The sequence below is a fragment of the Sphaerodactylus townsendi genome, linkage group LG02, assembly GCF_021028975.2.
Source record: "Sphaerodactylus townsendi isolate TG3544 linkage group LG02, MPM_Stown_v2.3, whole genome shotgun sequence".
In the NCBI taxonomy this organism is placed as follows: Eukaryota; Metazoa; Chordata; class Lepidosauria; order Squamata; family Sphaerodactylidae; genus Sphaerodactylus; species Sphaerodactylus townsendi.
In genome coordinates this window covers 76,110,502-76,128,746 of record NC_059426.1, presented here as the reverse complement: position 1 = coordinate 76,128,746, position 18,245 = coordinate 76,110,502, and the positions used below count along the sequence as shown (strand labels likewise).

At 38.8% G+C, this 18,245-nt stretch overlaps 1 protein-coding gene across 8 annotated transcripts in view; it reads left to right on the top strand.

The window, feature by feature from the left end:
* The window catches only part of PPP6R3 (protein phosphatase 6 regulatory subunit 3), a 93,260-nt gene that overhangs the window by 22,044 nt on the left and 52,971 nt on the right, over window positions 1-18,245 (top strand). For 7 of the 8 annotated variants that reach the window (XM_048486934.1, XM_048486935.1, XM_048486932.1 and 4 more), the window contains 6 exons: window positions 4,374-4,606; window positions 5,196-5,382; window positions 8,103-8,240; window positions 11,710-11,775; window positions 12,384-12,496; window positions 14,764-14,877. In XM_048486934.1, the coding sequence (XP_048342891.1) occupies window positions 4,380-4,606; window positions 5,196-5,382; window positions 8,103-8,240; window positions 11,710-11,775; window positions 12,384-12,496; window positions 14,764-14,877 (845 nt within the window). In that variant the 5' untranslated portion in view covers window positions 4,374-4,379. Of the gene's footprint in view, window positions 1-1,142; window positions 1,270-4,373; window positions 4,607-5,195; window positions 5,383-8,102; window positions 8,241-11,709; window positions 11,776-12,383; window positions 12,497-14,763; window positions 14,878-18,245 lie in introns of those variants that run through there. The other variant, XM_048486933.1, reaches the window with a different exon arrangement.

Below are 18,245 nucleotides of genomic sequence, written 5' to 3'. Positions count from 1 at the left end.
AGTGCATAAACTTCTGAAACTTGATGCATTTGAATAAAGACCTTTTTAAACTACCCTTCGTACCCTTCATGGTATGATTTTGTTTGTTCAAAAACTTTTCCAAAGATTGTCCTGTTGACATAATTTTAAAGCCTGAGAGTTTGAGCCTTCTTCTGCAAGTAATTAACAAAAACTTCAATGAAGTTTTCAAAGAACTACTTTTTTAAAAGAACATGAGACAAATTTGTGTCATGTTTCTTTTTCCAAAGAAGCGGGAAGAGTTCACTAAAAGCTCAATTTAAAATACCACTATTGAGCGCTGTGTTATAGTGACACAAACAGGGCTGTGAAAAGCCTCTCCAGAAGATAGTTCTTTAGTCATGGAGCAGGGATTCCTGGCCTTCTTGTTTATGGAGGACTGCATTTTGTGAGGGATAGAGCTGTGATGCACCTCAGCTCTTACTAGCATAATTTTAAAAGTTTCATCAACTAATTTGCCCAGCTTCATTTTTCTCCAACGCTCAAAGTTTCCAGCCTTCTAATCTGCTTGTTTGCCAGTATATGAATGTGTGGATTTTTTGTTTCTTATGCTATATAATAATTATTTTTTAAAAACCAGACAGCCATTGTTAACCAAAATGAAAGGGAAAACAACAACAAAGAAATGGATCACTGTGCATTGTGACTGTAATGGTTAAATGAATGAACAAATTGAGGTAACTAGACTTAGACTAGTCAAGGTCGTTCTTAGCGTTGATTCAGTTCCAGTAGTAGCGTACATAAGAACTCTGTGGCCCATTTAACTGTAAATGATTAAATTAAGGATGAAAACCAGGCTGTCGAATCCCATTTTTATGTTTTAAATTGCTTTCACAATTCTATAAGAAACTTAGCTGTGACACATTTACTTGTGACCAAGTCCCCTTGAACTCACTGGGACTCACTTCCCATGCATAGGCTTAGGGGGCTCATTTTTCCACTTACTGGGAGTAACAGAACATTTAAAAGCACTGGTAGTGAACAAAGCTAGAACATGAAATCCAAATTTGTAATCCTAATGATTTAGATAGGTTTACTTTAGGGGATAAGACTATTTCTCTTATTTCAAGGGTTCCTGTAATTTGCCCTTTGATCCATTTTATGGTGTTTTTCCTTATTCCAAGGGTCCTGGCCTCCTGTTGAAAAGTGATGGAGTAATCTGGTCAGCATCGGCCATATTGAGAGATCAGCCCCTAATACATCTTTCCTGGGAGACAGTTTGTGAAATAACGCAGTAACATGTTTGCAGTAGTATGCTTTCTTTTTTGTTGTTGTTGCTCCTTTACTGTCAGTCTTCTTTCTTGAATGAACTCATTGATTAATCATGATGATGATTATTTTTTTAAAAAAGGTAGCTTGGGGAAGGTTTTAATGAAACTTGCTTGGAAGTTAGTGTCATTGGGTTTAATGGATCTTACTCCCTGGTATAAGAGTGCCACTGCAATACACAGAATTTTTCTGGAAATCCTTTCTGAAGCTGTTGATTCACAAAGATGCAGTTAAAGTCTGGGAAACCTTTTCATAAAAGAACATATAAAGCTTCTTGGATTGAAATTTTTTTCCCTATTGGTTCTCAAGAAATGATTGCAGTGGCTGGAAAAATAAGCCAATGTTTGACTTCAGTTTTGGTTGTTTGTAAACTGTATCCGGTGTATAGAACTGAAGCAACTTTAGTAAATGTACTAATAATTTAATTAATAAGATTTGCTAACTTCTGACCATCTTTACCTTTTTAATCTTAACTGTTAATCTCCAGTGATTTATATATGGGTGTATACAGGATATACTTTAATAGCAAAATTGATGGGTTTTCATACTTGAGAATCATTTCTTCCTGTATGCCGGGGGAATATGACACTTAAATGCTAACTGGCATCTCTATCCTAACCACATTTATTTGGACATGAGCCCTGTTGATTTCAATAGAACTAAGTTCCAAGTATATGTATTCACTCCTGCTCCATATAGGCAAACAGTATTTCTCTGTACTAGTAGCTATTTTAAACTAGAAGAGAATGAGAGAGTGCTACAAATGGTGACCGGTATTTGATGTGATGTAGAATGAGCTACATCAGGGGCAGCTAAGCTTGTTTAGAGTAAGAACCAAATAGAATAAAATGAGATTCAGAAAAATAAAAATGAAAGGGGGTAAAAACAGACAAGAGTTACCGGCGATTACTGGCAGAAGAAATATTATGAATCTATTGTCGAAGGCTTTCACAGCCGGATTCAACTGGTTGTGGTGGGTTTTCTAGGCTGTGTGGCCGTGGTCTGGTAGATCTTGTTCCTAACGTTTCGCCTGCATCTGTGGCTGGCATCTTCAGAGGTGTATCACAGAGAGAGTCGGTTTGCCAGCCACAGATGCAGGCGAAACATTAGGACAGTGGTGGCGAACCTATGGTACGGGTTCCAGAGGTGGCACTCAGAACCCTCTCTGTGGGCACGCGCGCACAGAGTTCGTCATGTGGGGGAATTGCTACACACACACACATACATACACATCTCTAGGATGACCTGGGCCGCTGGGCTCGATTATTAGCATTAAACCTAAGACCTAGTTTTGGGGAAGCTGTGTAGGTAACCCTGTTAAGCACTGTTAAACCCCACTGATTTTCATGCGAAGAACTAAAGTGTGATCCTTTACCTGGGAGTAAGCTTGGTTGCTGGCAATAGGGCTAGCTTCTGAGTAAACTCTCCTAGGGTTGTGATTCACACGTTCGAAGAGTTGCATGGTTGCTTCAAAGCAAAGCCACCAACTACCATCAAGCTTACTCCCAAGTAATGCATGCCTCGGAGCCAACCGCTTTTTCTAAACTAAAACCTCAGTATTCAGGTTAAGTTGCCGTGTTGGCACTGCTATAAATAAGTGGGTTTTGGGTTGCAGTTTGGGCACTCGTTCTTGAAAAGCTTCACCATCACTGCGTTAGGAACCAGAGCTACTGCCAAAGCAATGGTTTTAGAAATCAAAGTTCATTGGCCAGTCAGAAGACTTACTGGGCAAAAATCTCACTTGGACCGACCTGCTTTTCCAAAATACTTGTTGGGTGCCAGAGAGGGTACTGATGGGCACTTTGGTGTCCACAGTCATCATGTTGGGCATCACTGACATACAGGGTATAGTTTAACTGTAATATCAGTCCTATTTCTCCCAAGAGTGATTTGCAGATATATGGGTAACTGCTGTAACAGTGAAGATTTACATGGTTTTCCAGTCAACATGATTGATTTATGGGTTAATATAAATTTGTTGGGCAAGTTCCAAAACTGAGTAGAAGACATTTTCTTAAAAGCGATTCGGTGATGATAAACAACAATTGACCCTTCTTTTTTGTGTGGTAAGCTGAGGGAAGCTCTAGGTCTCACTAATAGTACAGGATTAACTCATTAAGGAAGTGTTTCTGAAATGCTTTTATATCCAAGCAATTGGTTACCTTTCCATCCGATATGTTTGCATTAATAACTATTGCCATAAGCATCACTTGAGGCCATTATTACAATATTTTGCCAAAGATATACGTGTACAGCTGATGGATCTGATGGTTGGCCTTGTAATGAGTGTTCTCAAATTCTGTCCAGTCTGGTGCTAGAGAAGGCTTAGGTAGGTTTTGTGGCATTTATTTATCTATTCATTAGATTTATTGACCTCTCTTCCCTATCAGATGAGCAGAGAGCAGTCCTCTCTCATATATATATATAAGCAATAAAACAACTCCATACATAAGATTTTAGGGCGCCCTTCCTTATCCCTATAAACCAGTGATGGTGGGAGCTAAAGAACCAAAGCAAAGCAAAAGGAAATTTTGAACAAAAGAGGGAGACCAGCTCGATATACCACTGTTGCTTCCCTCAACCATAGGCCTAACAAACATTTCTGTCTTACAGGACCTGTGGAGCCAAGATAAATCAGCAGCTTATATTGGGCTCAATCCTGTTTCTATAGTAGCATTCACAGAGTACAAGATAATCGTGGGCATGGATGCCTTACAAGTGAGGGCTAGATCAGCAGTGGTATAACCTCCATCTTTATCTAATTTCTCTGTAGCCTGCACCTAGACCTAAGGTTCAAGAAAACTGCATAAAATTCTAAGTTGAACTAACATTTTCCTCACTCACTTCATTAACATGGAAAAATGGTAAAATTCTAGAGCTAGCTAACCACTTTATTGAAGAGTTAAGACATTGGCTTATCAGTGAAGGCATCATTTTAAATAAAATCTGTCCATTCCAGTTTCATTGCTTTCTATTTCTGTTTTTGCAGTCCCAGTATAAAAATAGAGGGATAGCTTTCCTAAGTAATGTAGGAGACAGCTTGCCACTATGTTAATTAAGACTCTATATGCTTTCCTCTTTTCTAGACCAGCATGTTTTGGAAATTTGATCTTCACTCATCATCCCATATAGACACCCTTCTAGAAAGAGAAGATGTAACACTGAAGGAATTGATGGATGAAGAAGATGTTTTACAGGAGTGCAAAGCGCAAAATCGAAAGCTTATAGAGTTCCTTCTGAAATCAGGATGTCTGGAGGATCTAGTTTCATTCATTATAGAAGAACCACCTCAAGACATGGATGAAAAAATCAGATACAAGTAGGAAATAATTTAATTTGAACGTTTGAGGGAAAAACTAGAAGACAGACTACCAGCACTATGTATGGCACAATAGTTTCATTGAGGTTCATATTGTATTATTGTAGTTGAGGCTAGTGATATTAAACTCTTTAGTTATGGTTTACCAACTTCCAATCATTCATTTTATACTTAATTGAAAAGACTAAGTTATAATCTGTGATTAAATTGACTATGGAAATTCTTCCTACATGGGTTTATTTTATATAGTGAGTAAAATATACTGGAGTTCTGGTTTATACTATAATTAGAAGTCATATTAATCTTCTAGGAACCCCACTTAAATGATGCAGTCAAATAAAATACCCATGAAACCTGCATATGGGATTAATTTTTTATTTCATATTGTTTGATTTCAAAGGACAGTAGACTGAAAAACAGCAAGAGTTGATGTTTGCTTTTAGTTTTGCAGATTGTGTAGTAATGCTTAATTTTTTTAAAACAATATGTGAAGGTGTTCTTTGCATATACTATAAAACATTTTTGTAAATAGAACTTTTCAAGATTTTTCCCCCCTCTAGGATTAACAATGTCATTTGATCTCTTCTAGGTACCCAAACATATCTTGTGAGCTGCTTACTTCAGATGTTTCACAGATTAATGATAGACTGGGAGAAGAAGAATCATTATTAACAAAATTGTACAGTTTTCTTTTAAATGAGCCCCCTTTAAACCCATTATTGGCCAGTTTCTTCAGCAAGGTGCTAAGTATTCTTATTAGCAGAAAACCAGAACAGGTAACTACTAAAGAATTATTCCTTTTTTTTTTGTAGGCTGTGCTTGAAACTTCTATTCAACTGTTCTTTTTAAAAGAGCAGCAGACTTTCAGTTATAGAAAACTGAATACACTAAATTAAATTAATATACATATGAAATAGGAGGGAAGGCAGCATGTTAGCTTGGCCTTGCCAGATCTGGAAAGCTAAGGACACCAAGAAAGACAGTGGCAATCACTGTCAAACCATTCAGTGGCAAATCATTGACAAACCATTCCTGCTTCTCACTTGCCATGAAAGTGCCTTGCTGTGGTTGCCATAGGTTAATTGTGAGTTGGTGGCACTTTGTGCACACACACGAATATTGTTTTAAAAGAATAAGAACAGTTTTGATGTGGAGTGGACGAGAATCACAAGAGGCCTTGCTTTTGCAAGATTTTTTTTTCTGCAGTCTGGCACAAGGTTGCATAGTTGATCCCACCTACTTCATGTAACATGTCTGGATGTTGAAATGAAATTATAGCCTCTTGGCCAGTAAGAAGTTTTTCTGCTTTAGCTGTGGCATTGTTTAAAACAGACAGTTTATTCTTAATGAATTAATTATCTTTCTGTATCACTTTTCTTTGTTGTTCAAAATAGTTTACAATAAAGCAAACACAAGTTAAATCTCTTTTCTCCATCCAGTATTAGTCCCCATTGTTGTATGAATGCTGAAATATTTCCCTGCATCCAGGATAAAATGTTTTTTTTAATGTTCTGAGGGCCAAACATAGATGAACCAGATGCTGTCTAGCCTCTCTCACCAACAGGAGTGTGCCAACAAAAATTTGGGAAAATTGAGATTTGGGTTTATTGAATCTTAAAATTTGTGGGATTACCAAATATTCCCAAATCCCCATACTAGTATGGGATGGGTTTTTTTGAGGTGGAATCTTTAAAAAAATCCAGCTTTATTATATCTTTCAGGGGTTCGTAAGGGGCTGTTCTCTTAGTGGCAGAGTTCATCTTGCTGGGTGATTCCTCACCCCATTGTCAGGGTGACAGGAACAAATTTTCTGTCACTTCCTGTTTGAAGGCTTGGCAGCCAACTTCTCTCAATACTTTTCCTGCCTCCACAGAGAGAGCACGGTTCTTGATTAGGCTATTTAGGCCTAGTGTTTGTGCTGTTGTTCCTTTTTGTTTTTTCATCATGTCTACCGTTTTCTCTGTGTGTTTTGTCCTAGTTTAGTTTTTTCCTCCCCTAGTAGGTGTTAAGACCCAATGGGGAGAGCGTTTTCAATCAGGCTCCTTTTGGCACGGTAACTTCCCGCCTTTTTTCCTCAAGTCAAGATGGTGACTGGAGCATTTTCACCTCAAAAGGAGAAGTTTGCCAAAACTTTGGCTGAGGGAACCAGAGTGGCCACCTCTAAGGAGGATTGATCCCATTCAGAAAGCTGGCAGATTGACCCTGACCAGGGCAACCCATCCCACTCGGGAAGCCGGTAGGCTGACCCTGCCCAGGGCAAAATGACCCACCTGGGAAGCCGCTTGGCTGACCTTAGGGCTGGGAACGTGACTTGGGGACAGAAGAAACTGCGCCTGGCAATCGAAGGCACGAGGCATCCCCAGAGCACTCCAACTACCATACCAGGTCTCAGAGGTGGCCTTTTTTTAAAGGTAGAGGCATCACATTTTCAGCATAGCTGCTCATGACTCTCCTTACACGAATCTCCAAGTCGGGTAAAGAGTTGGTCATGGCATCCAATTTTATGGCCTTTCAAATAGGGTGCTCCCATCCGTCCATTGTTTCCAATGGAGGAAGAATGAGGACCCATAAAATTGGACTCTCTGATGCAATTGTTTTCATACTTGGGGGTTATTTTTTGGAGAGTTACCAGCAGCTATGCCGCAGGTTGGCGCCTCAACCTTTAAAAAAAAGCCTCTCCCTGAGCCCCAGAAAGATTTTCTGTAGAGTATAATGGAGATTTAAACTTTGATTTAAACATTAAAGTCCCTTGGCGTTTGGTATGAATGTGCTGAAGAAAAGTTAAAACTTTTTAGAAAAGTTTTTCAGCTGCAATAGTTGAAAATCCCCCCAAAAGCAGTTTTCCCCCCTCCTTTTTGGGATCAGGGATTGTTGCCTACAATTTGAAATGCCCTTTTTGGGGGAAGGATTTGACTTTACCGAATGAATACCCCAACTCACCAGTAAAGACCCAACAATTTATTGTACTGTACAAAAATACATGCTATTATAGGTTATTCAGGACCCTTAGAACATTGTAATGTTATTACAGGTGATATCGTATTTCGTATTTTCTTCAGCTTATCAGTATGAAAATATAGCCTACTTTGGTTGTTCTCTTTTTGAGTCTTTGTTTATATATTGAGAAAATGCTGTCTTATATGTATATTGTCTTACCTTTGAGTATACTACCCTGATTCTTCATATATTGCTTATTGACGAACTGAGGATGCTAACCCCTGGACCTAATAAATGACTGAAAATTGATTATAGAAGTCCCTTATTGGGTAGTTGTCTGCCCTGTTAATTTGCATATGGGGTGGAAAGGCCTGAAAAAGTTTTCTGTGAAATGAGGCCAAGTGAGAGGCTCTGATTCAGCAATTCTACCAGTTTCACAGTCCTTATTGTAGACATTTGAGTTGTCTGGAAACGTCTTCCTACATCTTTTGGTTTTATTACTTTATAACTTCATAAATTACTTTCTATAAAACATAACTCTATTCATACATTTTTACAGATTGTGGATTTCTTGAAGAAAAAGCATGATTTTGTAGACCTCATTATAAAGCACATAGGGACCTCTGCTATTATGGATTTGTTGCTCAGGCTACTGACCTGCATAGAACCTCCACAGCCCAGGCAAGAAGTTTTAAATGTGAGTAATTTTTAAGGGACATGTGAGTGAATTATAAGAGCTAAGTGTTCTAGCTTCTTTTAAACAAGGTATTTTGAGATTTGATTTGTGGCTTTTTTGTGACCAATGAATGAGGACCCTTGTGATTTCATTTTTAATAAGAGCAACAGAAAGATTGGCCTTGCAAAAGGAGAAGATGTAATATTTGTTCTACCCCTAAATTATGACTGAATTTTGGATGACTCAGTTTCAATTGGTTGACTGTTGATTATGGTCGAACAGTTTGCTTAACGTATATAGACAAAACCTTTTGATCCTTAAATCCTTATCTTAAAAGGCAACCTGGCATATGAAATATATGTGAGTACCTAGAGAATTAATTACTTCAAGGTTTATTATTCTGTTGTGGCTTCAGACTGTTAAAATACAAAAAAAAATACAAAAAAGGTATTTTGCTTGAAATACAAGCCACCAACCAAATTTTTCATATGGAATAGTAGTAGTAATGTTTGAAGAGTTCAAAATACCTTGCCTGCAGATTCATTTTAAACATGTTAGGTGTAAACAGCAAGCAACATGAAGAGAAATTAAATTGCTGCATAAGTAAACATCACTTAGACATATTTACTATGTTGGAAAGGGGGCTGTATTTCTTTTTTAAACACAAGAAAATATATTTCACTCATCATTCATAGGCCATGCTCTCTATGTTCCCATTATTATTACCACCCTCTCTTTGTCCCTGTACAGTGATCTTTCTGTAGTCTCATCCGTCACCTTTTCTTTCTCCATTTCTCATATCTCTCTGCATCCTAAATTAAACCCCACTCATATTTCTATACCTTAGTTTTGTTTACCCCTTTGATTTTTTTCTTCTACCCTCCACCTGTTGCTTCCGCTGTTCCTTACCAAGTTCATTGGTAGCCATGCCAAAGGTTTTTTTTGCAGTGAGTACCATATACAGTTGAGCTGTACAGCATGGCTGGCCAAAACAGGCTGGAAAAGTTGACACCATCTCCATTACACAACTCTGAATTTATGAAAGAGGGGAGTAGTGTGTACATATTGAGAAAGGAATTGTATAATTCCTTCCCCCATTTCTGATGGCCTATTTTGTACCCAAGATGTTCCCATAAAGAAAAGCATTGCAAATGTAAGTATCTGGATTTTTTCTAGGAAGTTGCATATAGGGGAGTTACTGCAATCTTCCCAAGGTCCTCCTCATGGTGTGAAGCCTTGCCTTATAACAATAAATGTTAATTCTGATACAGTATTTTGAAGGTAAATAAGAGTGAGATGTTTTTATGTTGATTTCAGTTTGTATGTTTTTATATTCCTCATTTCTGCTGAAGAAAATCAGCCTCTAAATTATTATATTATATAAAATCAGTCAGTAAAGCAGAGCATGAAACCAAAAGCATGAAAAACCTACAGCAGCATAAAAACATAATGGCAGCTGGCAGTCCTTCAATTACTCTGCTATCAAACCTTTTAGGCTGCATAGTACCCATATGAATCTGACCAGCTTTGGAAATTAAACTAATGAATGTGTAGTTGAAATCAAATTATGTACGGTTGGTTTTGCCAGTGTAGTATTTTGCGAAGTAGATGCAGCACGTTACTGAGTGTTGTGCTAGCTTCCTCCTGAAGTTCGATATGTCAAAGATCACTTGCCATTCTGACACTGAGTAGATACAGTAATGGTGGTGAGATGAGCTTTCCTTGTGGACGGCTCTAAAATAAATTTGGGTTTGCACCATCAATATATCAATATTCTTAACATGGCCAAATCTATGGATACTTAAATCCAGAGATTAGAGCCATGAACAAAGGTGGCTCTTTCTACAAATATGAGGAACATCCGGGGTTTGTAGAAATATCTGAAGTCTATTATGGGTTTAACCCACCCATAATAGATGCAAAATCCAAAGCTTTAAGAAGTGAATGCCTTCAGGCTGTTGCTAGGCAACAGCAGCAGCATTGCCAACCTTCAGTTTTTGGTTTCTGTCAGTAAAAGGCAGAGAGAGGGGCAGGGCCCTGTCTCCGGATGTTTTGGCTTTTAAGGGAAAAGCTCATCAGGGCCAGCAACAACCACTGGGAGATTTGCTGCCAACCAACGTGCATGGCCCACTCAGGCCTGGCTGCTTGCAGCCACTCCATGAAAACTAGTGTGGTAGGGTGGTTAGGGTTTCATATTAGGACCTGGAATACCTGGGTTTGAATCATTGCTCTGTCATGGAAATGCACTGGGTTACTTTGAGCCAATGATACATTCTCAGCCTAACTTACCTCACAGGTTTGTTATGAGGATGCCATGAAGAGGACAATAATGTAAACTGCTTTGGGTCCTTGTTGTGGAGAAATGAGGGGCATAAATGATGTCAGTCGATTTACAAAATATAGCTGATGATAGGTGGCAAATAAAAGTAGATTGGTTGGTGGGAGAGAAGGAATCAGTGAAAGGTGAGACAGAGGTTGCCAGTAGGAAAGACAAAGAGGACACAGGTGAAATTGAAGTGATCCTCACAGGTCTTTGTAGGATTCCATAGTGCACAACTAGGCCTGGCTTCATAGGCAGCAGCACACAACTGAGCTGTAGTTTTCCCAGGTAGGGTATACTGGAGGAGCAAAGGTGGGAAAACCGAAGAAAGATGATGGCAGGTTGATTGGTGGATGGAAAGGAAAAAAGTAAGCATGAAAAGGGGAGACCTGTGGGGCTTTTGCCCTGACCTCACTATCCCAAACTGATCTGATCTTGTCGGATTTCAGAAGCTAGGCAGGGTTGACCCTGGCAAGTATTTGGATGGGAGGCCTGCACTAAATAGCAGGGTTGTGACGTGGAAACAGGCAATGGCAAACCATTTCTGAACGACCATTGCCTTGAAAACTACAGAGTTGTCATAAGTTGGAAGTGACTTGACAGCAGTAGCAAAAAATGAGAGGGGAGCTTTTAGGGAATGGAAGGATGAATTGGTGTGGGGAGATGAAAATGAGATCTCCACTTCTTCAGATTCAATACGAGACTAATGATACCACTTCGATAATTGCTTCTGCTGCTGCTTTGTTTCCAGCTCCATGATAAACTGAATGATCTTTTGCTAGTGAGAGAGGGTGCTTAAAAGAAATTGTGTCTACCATCCAAATTGTTGCCTTATTCCTTGCATCAGCTAGAGTTTCAACTTGAGAACCAGCCAAGTTAGGATAGACTTTTTCAACAATGGAAAACCACTAGATCCTTCAGTTTTTGAGAGCAAACCATATTAATAGGTTATTAAACTCAGCAAATGTTTTGATGTTTATTTTCAAGGAATACATTTGTCTTATATGATGCTTGCTAATGCTGTTTTTTATGAAGATTTATAGGATTTTAGAAACTGTTCAATAATATCTGAGAATGCAGTTTTAATATTAAGTGTAACTGTATTATGCAGTAGTTCTTATTCTGGAGGGGGAAAATACTTATTCTAAATAAAATTACATGTTTCAACAGTGGTTAAACGAAGAGAGAATTATCCAGCGACTTGTGGAAATTGTGCATCCTTCTCAAGATGAAGATGTAAGAAATGTTTTTGGGTCATACAATTTTAATTTTTGTAAGACAGTTTAAATATTTATGTATATGCTTGTCCTTTCGTACAAAATCCAGAACTGTGTGTGAAGTGATCATATTTTAGTGCAGGAGACTCCAGTCTTATTGAGCCTGTGAGCACTTCTGGAATTTTAAGAACACTGAGTGGGCACCTCAACAGATGACTGTCATGGGAATTAAAAATTAGGACATTCCAAATCAGGTGTCCTTCTATGGCGGAGATAGCTGTTTCTAACTGAATTCTCTTTGTAAACTCAACAGTAATGTGTCATTGGTTGTTCTGAAGCTCCTCCTGCTCAAGTGAGGTAAAAGAATGGCAGGACAGGTTGTTTGCTTTGGGCTGGAGGTGCTTAAGGAAAGAAGGGAATAGACACCAGGCAAAATATTTCAGGCAGCATAGAACCCATGAACACTACATTGGGAACAAATTTATTTGAACCAGGTTAAATACCTTAATATTAATTGTGTTGCTTCTGGGAAATAGGTTTATCTGTCTGTATTGAATTTAGTTTCTGGAGTTACCTACTGATCAACATGGTAATTTTTTTTGTTCGCTTTGTGTTCTTGTTGTTCAGAGACATTCAAATGCATCTCAGTCACTTTGTGAAATTATCCGCCTGAGCAGAGACCAGATGCTACAAGTACAAAACAGTTCAGAACCGGATCCACTGCTTGCAACACTAGAAAAGTATGTTGGCATAATTGCCATTCTTTATATGTATGTACACATTATTTAGCTTTTGAGCTTGGTAGGTATATTCTTAGTGTCAGAACAATAAGACAACTTAAATTGAAGTTCTGAAGTATGGTAGAAGTTTTACTGCTTTAGCAAAGTAAAATGCATCATTTATGACTTAGCCTTTGAAATTGTAGCATTCAGCATATATATGAAATTTAAAATGATGAATTCTTTAGTTTTTTTACAAGCAGAATCACAAATAATCTGACAGTCCTGTCCAAAGACCAGGGGGTGGGGGGATCTGCTCTTGGAGCAGTGCACCAGACATGCTGGCGGATTTGTCCTCCCTGGAGTGATCTTGCCAGCATGTTGCTGCTGCCCCCCTCCCCCGGTGCTGGAATGCAGCACTAGATGCCATCCCAGCGTCTCCATCAGCATAGTGGGGCTGAGGGAGGTGACAACATTAGTTGGCTCCCTCCTGGCCGTTGCCAGCATTGCGCTGATGGGCTACAGTCCAGATTTAAGCCAGCCTATTGCCACCCATTGAGGCTTCTTGGTCACGGGGAGGCTGTTGCACTTTGCAAGCCTCTCCATGCTGCCTGGAAGCCTCTTTGGGAGCAGTGGGTAGTGCAGCATCGTTGCCATAGCCTTCCGTCTCCACTGCGGATGGGGTTGCCCAAGTTTCTAATTGTTGCACCCTGTCCTATTGCAGCAAATTATCTTAACTTTTGCCATTTGTGTGGTAGGGGTAAAATAAAAGATGAATTAAAAAAAGATGTTATGGTCTGGAAAAGAAGGTAAGCTGGTATGTTTGAACAGACATACTGTATATACTTGTGTATAAGTTGAATTTTTCAGCTGCATTAAAAAATATTTTAGGATTTTTACTTAGTCGGCCGCCAGGGGGCGCAGTTTTTAGGCTAGCGGCACCAAAATTCCAGGATATCATCAGGTGACACTCCTGATGATACCAGCCAAGTTTGGTAAAGTTTGGTTCTGGGGGTCCAAAATTATGGACCCCCAAAGTGGGTGCTCCCATCCCCCATTGTTTCCAATGGAAGCTAATAGTAGGTGGGGCTACCCTTTTGAGGGTCCATAACTTTGGACCCCCTGAACCAAACTTCACCAAACCTGGCTGGTATCATCAGGAGGGTCTCTAAAGATACTCTGAAATGTTGGTACTACTAACATAAACATTCCTCCCCTGACAGGTTGTGTGAATGTCCCTTCTAAAATGACACCTGCCATGTGCAATTTTAAAAATACGTACACTAAAAATAATGAACTATTATTTTAAAAAGCAGGGTAGTTTTGAGTCACAGTGAACAGGTATGTCCATTCCAGTTTTTATTGTAAGATCCATTGTTTAAAACCTTTACAAAAAAGCTAAGGTTTTTGTACTGGTAAAGTTATTGTTGAGACCCTATTGTTCTTGTTGACCCTCTTTTCCACTTACAGAACTAGTTTACTGTTTTTCTTTGAAATAAATATTCAAAAACATTTAACCTACTGATGCCTCAATTAATGTAATTTTATTGGTATCTATTTTTATTTTTGAAATTTACCAGTAGCTGCTGCATTTCCCACCCTCGACTTATACGCAAGTCAATAAGTTTTCCCAGTTTTTTGTGGTAAAATTAGGTGCCTCAACTTATATGCAGGCCGACTTATACATGAGTATATACGGTAATCTCTTACTGTCACAATAGGCTAGCAGTATATTTTCAAATTGAGTTAAACTTTATATCATTGAACCTTTTACCATTGAACTATTTAATTGTTCAACTAATAGTGTTTTATCACAGACCCCATGGAATATTAATTATGAACGAAATTAGTTTCATAAATATATACTTAAAATATGTTGTATATGTCTATGAAATATTCACAGGAATTATTGAATGATGCAGAATATCTTATATAAAGTTCTTCGTACTATACATTTTGAGTGAATAAAACCTTTAAAGGCATTTTGCTTGTTGCAAAAGAGAAAATATTTCACTGAATTTTTTTCTCTAGTCTTATGTCAGGTTGTTTAAATGGAAAAGTTGAATTAAAGGCCTCGTAGAATTTTTCCTTTTTCTTCCAGGCCTTCACATCTTTATTTGGCACTATGTGTAAAATGGTTCTAGAGCACAATTCATGCCAAAATTGTTGATGTTCTTTGGGGGTGGGGGGATGAACTGTTGGCCGGAGAGAACAAACTCCCAGCCATGTGTTTGCAAATGTACCTGTGATAAAGCATGTCACATTCTTAACAATTTTTCTATTTTTAGAAAAGAAATCATAGATCAGCTGCTATCAAATATTTTTTATAAAGAAAAAAATGAATCAGCAATAGTTAGTGCAATTCAGATATTGCTGACGTTACTGGAAACAAGACGACCAACGTAAGATTTTATCTTTTTGTCACAGTAATATCCTTAATGAAATTCTGTCTTGCATTTACATGGTTTTTTTTTTACTTTTTCTTCTTTCATCCCAAAGAGTCATGGTTCCTCATGATGTGCTTTCCCTCTTTTTTATCTGGTCTCTTGGATTTCAGATGCAGAGACAATGTTTAACAGATCATCAAAAAGAGTGTAGCCATGAATATGACTGTTGCAGGATAAGTGGAGCATTTTCAGTAGGAATGCAAACCTTTAAACATTCAGTACTTAAATTATAATTATGAATTATACTGTCCATTTACAGCTGTAAAATTTCTCAGAGTTGAAAAAATGGCAATTAAAATGTTTAGTTGATGTATATTCTGCCCTTTTCACTGAGACTCAAGACAGATTAAATGGTATAATAAAGTCAATTAAAAATACTTTTTTTGGTTATGATGTCCATAGCAAAAGGAAGGAAAAGCATATGATAAGGTCACTGCATGTAGAAGGTAGCAAAATGCTAACGGGACAGAGAAAAGGGAGAAGTACTCAATACTTCCTTTGCCTCAGTCTTTTTCCAAAAGAAAAACAATGCTCAAACGGGGAAAGGGAACAGAAGGTACAGTAGGGAAATTCAGCACAGAATAAATATAGAAGTACTATGGCAGTGATGGCGAACCTATGGCACGGGTGCCAGAGGTGGCACTCAGAGCCTTCTCTGTGGGCACGCGCAAACAGAGTGCCCCCCACACATCTAGGATGGCCTGGGTTGCTGGGCTCAATTATTAGCATTAAACCCAAGACCTAGTTTTGGGGAAGCCGTGTAGGTGCATGAAAATCAGTGGGGTTTAACAGTGCTTAACAGGGTTCTGGTAAGCACCGTTAAACCCCACTGATTTTCATGCAAAGAACTGAAGCGTGATCCTTTATCTGGGTGTAAGCTCGGTTGCTGGCAGTGTGGCTTGCTTCTGAGTAAACCCTCCTAGGGTCGTGATTCTCCCGTTCGAAGAGTTGCATGGTTGCTTCAAAGCAAAGCCACCTTCTACCACCAAGCTTACTCCCGAGTAACGCATGCCTCAGCGCCAACCATTTTTCTATACTAAAACCTCAGTATTCAGGTTAAATTGCTGTGTTGGCACTTTGCGATAAATAAGTGGGTTTTGGGTTGCAGTTTGGGCACTAGGTCTCGAAAAGGTTCGCCATCACTTTACTATGGGAATACCTGTACACTTTAAATGAATTCAAATCTCAAGGGCCTGTTGAACTGCTTCCCAGGGTATTAAAAGAACTGGCAGAAGTAATCTCAGAAGCACTTGCAATAATCTTTCAACGCCTGAAGAATAGGAGAAGTCCTAGCAGGCTGGGATCTGTAGTTACTTTACAGCAGCCACTAAGGAAATCCATTGCTTATAGCTCCAGATGCTCCAGATATCATTTTCAGCTTGTAGGATGATGTGTCTTGCCTTTTCACAGCTCCAGTCACTGAATTCAAGTATCCAAAGATTGGCTGACTTTGTAATTAGAATGTAAGATCATGATATGTATGTGGGCTAAATAAGCGGTGAGATTGTTAATGTTTAAATAATTTAAATAGTTGGTTTATTAAATGCACATCCTTGGTTTCAATACTGTACTGATTTCTCAATTTCAACCTTTAATGGCATACAAAACTGCAAATACACTTACAATTCAGATCATTTAAATATTGGTATTTAAAATGTTTTCCAAGAACTTAGCCACTGCCAAGGTAATTGATGGACTGCAATCACTTAAAAAGTGAGTGGTCTGGAATTTAAAGTGATTGAGCCTTGGAAGCAAAAAGGGTGGATTAAAATCATGCGCAGGTTACTATGAAGATGACATTCCAGGAGGATATGAGATATGGTTTCAGGAGATCCACATCTGCAACTGCATAATCTCTGTTTGGGAATTTGGAGGTATCTCCCAGAAGCATCCGCTGATGGGAAGCTGTTGAGGCGTGCTAACATAAATGTGCGGCGTTGCTTAATAGATGACAGAGATGTGAAATATTTAGCTCTTGCTCTGTAGCTTGGCTGTATTCCAAGGGAGCAGGGGGAGCATACAGCTTTGTGGGATAAAAAAGGTGATGCTCAGAATCCCTCAGTCCTTCCCGAATTTGGTTAAGGATATACAGTTTGCTGTCAGTCCCAACAATATCCAAATCGATCCCTATGGTTCTGATTTTGTCCTCGATGACTTTAAACCAGCAAAATTGAAACTTATATTTAAAAAGGTTTATGTCACCTGCAGAAGATCTAAAATGTAATTTAAGCCAATACTTTATGGTGGCAATCCAGGCTTCTGTCTCGACAAGTGAGAGACCAACTTCAAGACGTAAGGTTGGATAGGTGACACTATTTGGTACTCCCAAGATCCTTCTCAGAAATTGTACTTGGATTAGTACTGATTTCTCAATCATAAGATACACAGTACTTTATGATTCCAAAGACATCATGTTGTGTAGTTCATTGTCCTGTTTTCAATGCAATCCCACTTAGGAACTGCTCAGGCCAGAGAACTGATTAGGAGACTTCCAGAAGCTTGCTTGGAACACTCTTCCTCCCCTCTGACCAGAGCTGAAGGTGGGTAAATCTCCCATCCAAACAGCCATGACAGAAGTGGAGATAACACTTCTCCCTCATTTATCTCTTTGCTTCTGTGGAGAGAGGACTTGCTTTAGCTGAGCACTTCATTTACCTCAGAGTTTTTCTTTTCATTTTCTTTGTCAAAATGGTGTTATTCAAGAAATTTTTTAAGTGTGGAATGAAGATGGCTGAGAATGATGAGCAAAGTGGATGTCTTTTCTTCTTCGGTGAAACTCATGTCTTTGAGACATGCCTTTCTTTCTGCTTTTTTACTCCAAAGACCAGACATGAATGTACCTCAAGACTTAAGGCTTAATTGTGGGAAAAGTCTCTCACTGATGGATATTCTCATGGAGAAATCTTTAAAGAAGGTTCGTAAGCCTTCTGTCTCCTCAGTCCCAGTAGCTCTATCTGATATGATTTCTGATTCGACTGGTGACCAAAAAGGCGACTTGTTAGCCTCCTGTTAAAAAGGCTTAAAAGAAGGTAAAGAATACCTCTCAGTCTAAGGTATAGTCTCCTTTACGTTGAAACTCATTTCCAACATTTCCAAAGTCTGATTCCCAGGTTTGTCATCTGATTATCTCCTTTCAACATCGGTCACCATACTCTCCTTGCCTATCCTGTGTGGGATTGAAAGTCGCTTCAGCATTGATTGTCAACATCTTCCTAGATGGAGACCTTATCACAGTTGAGGTTGGAGTGCAGGGATCTCTTGATGTTGAAGTTCCTGTACCCCTCAGCATCAAACGTTGTTGTGTACAGTGATTGAGTCTACTG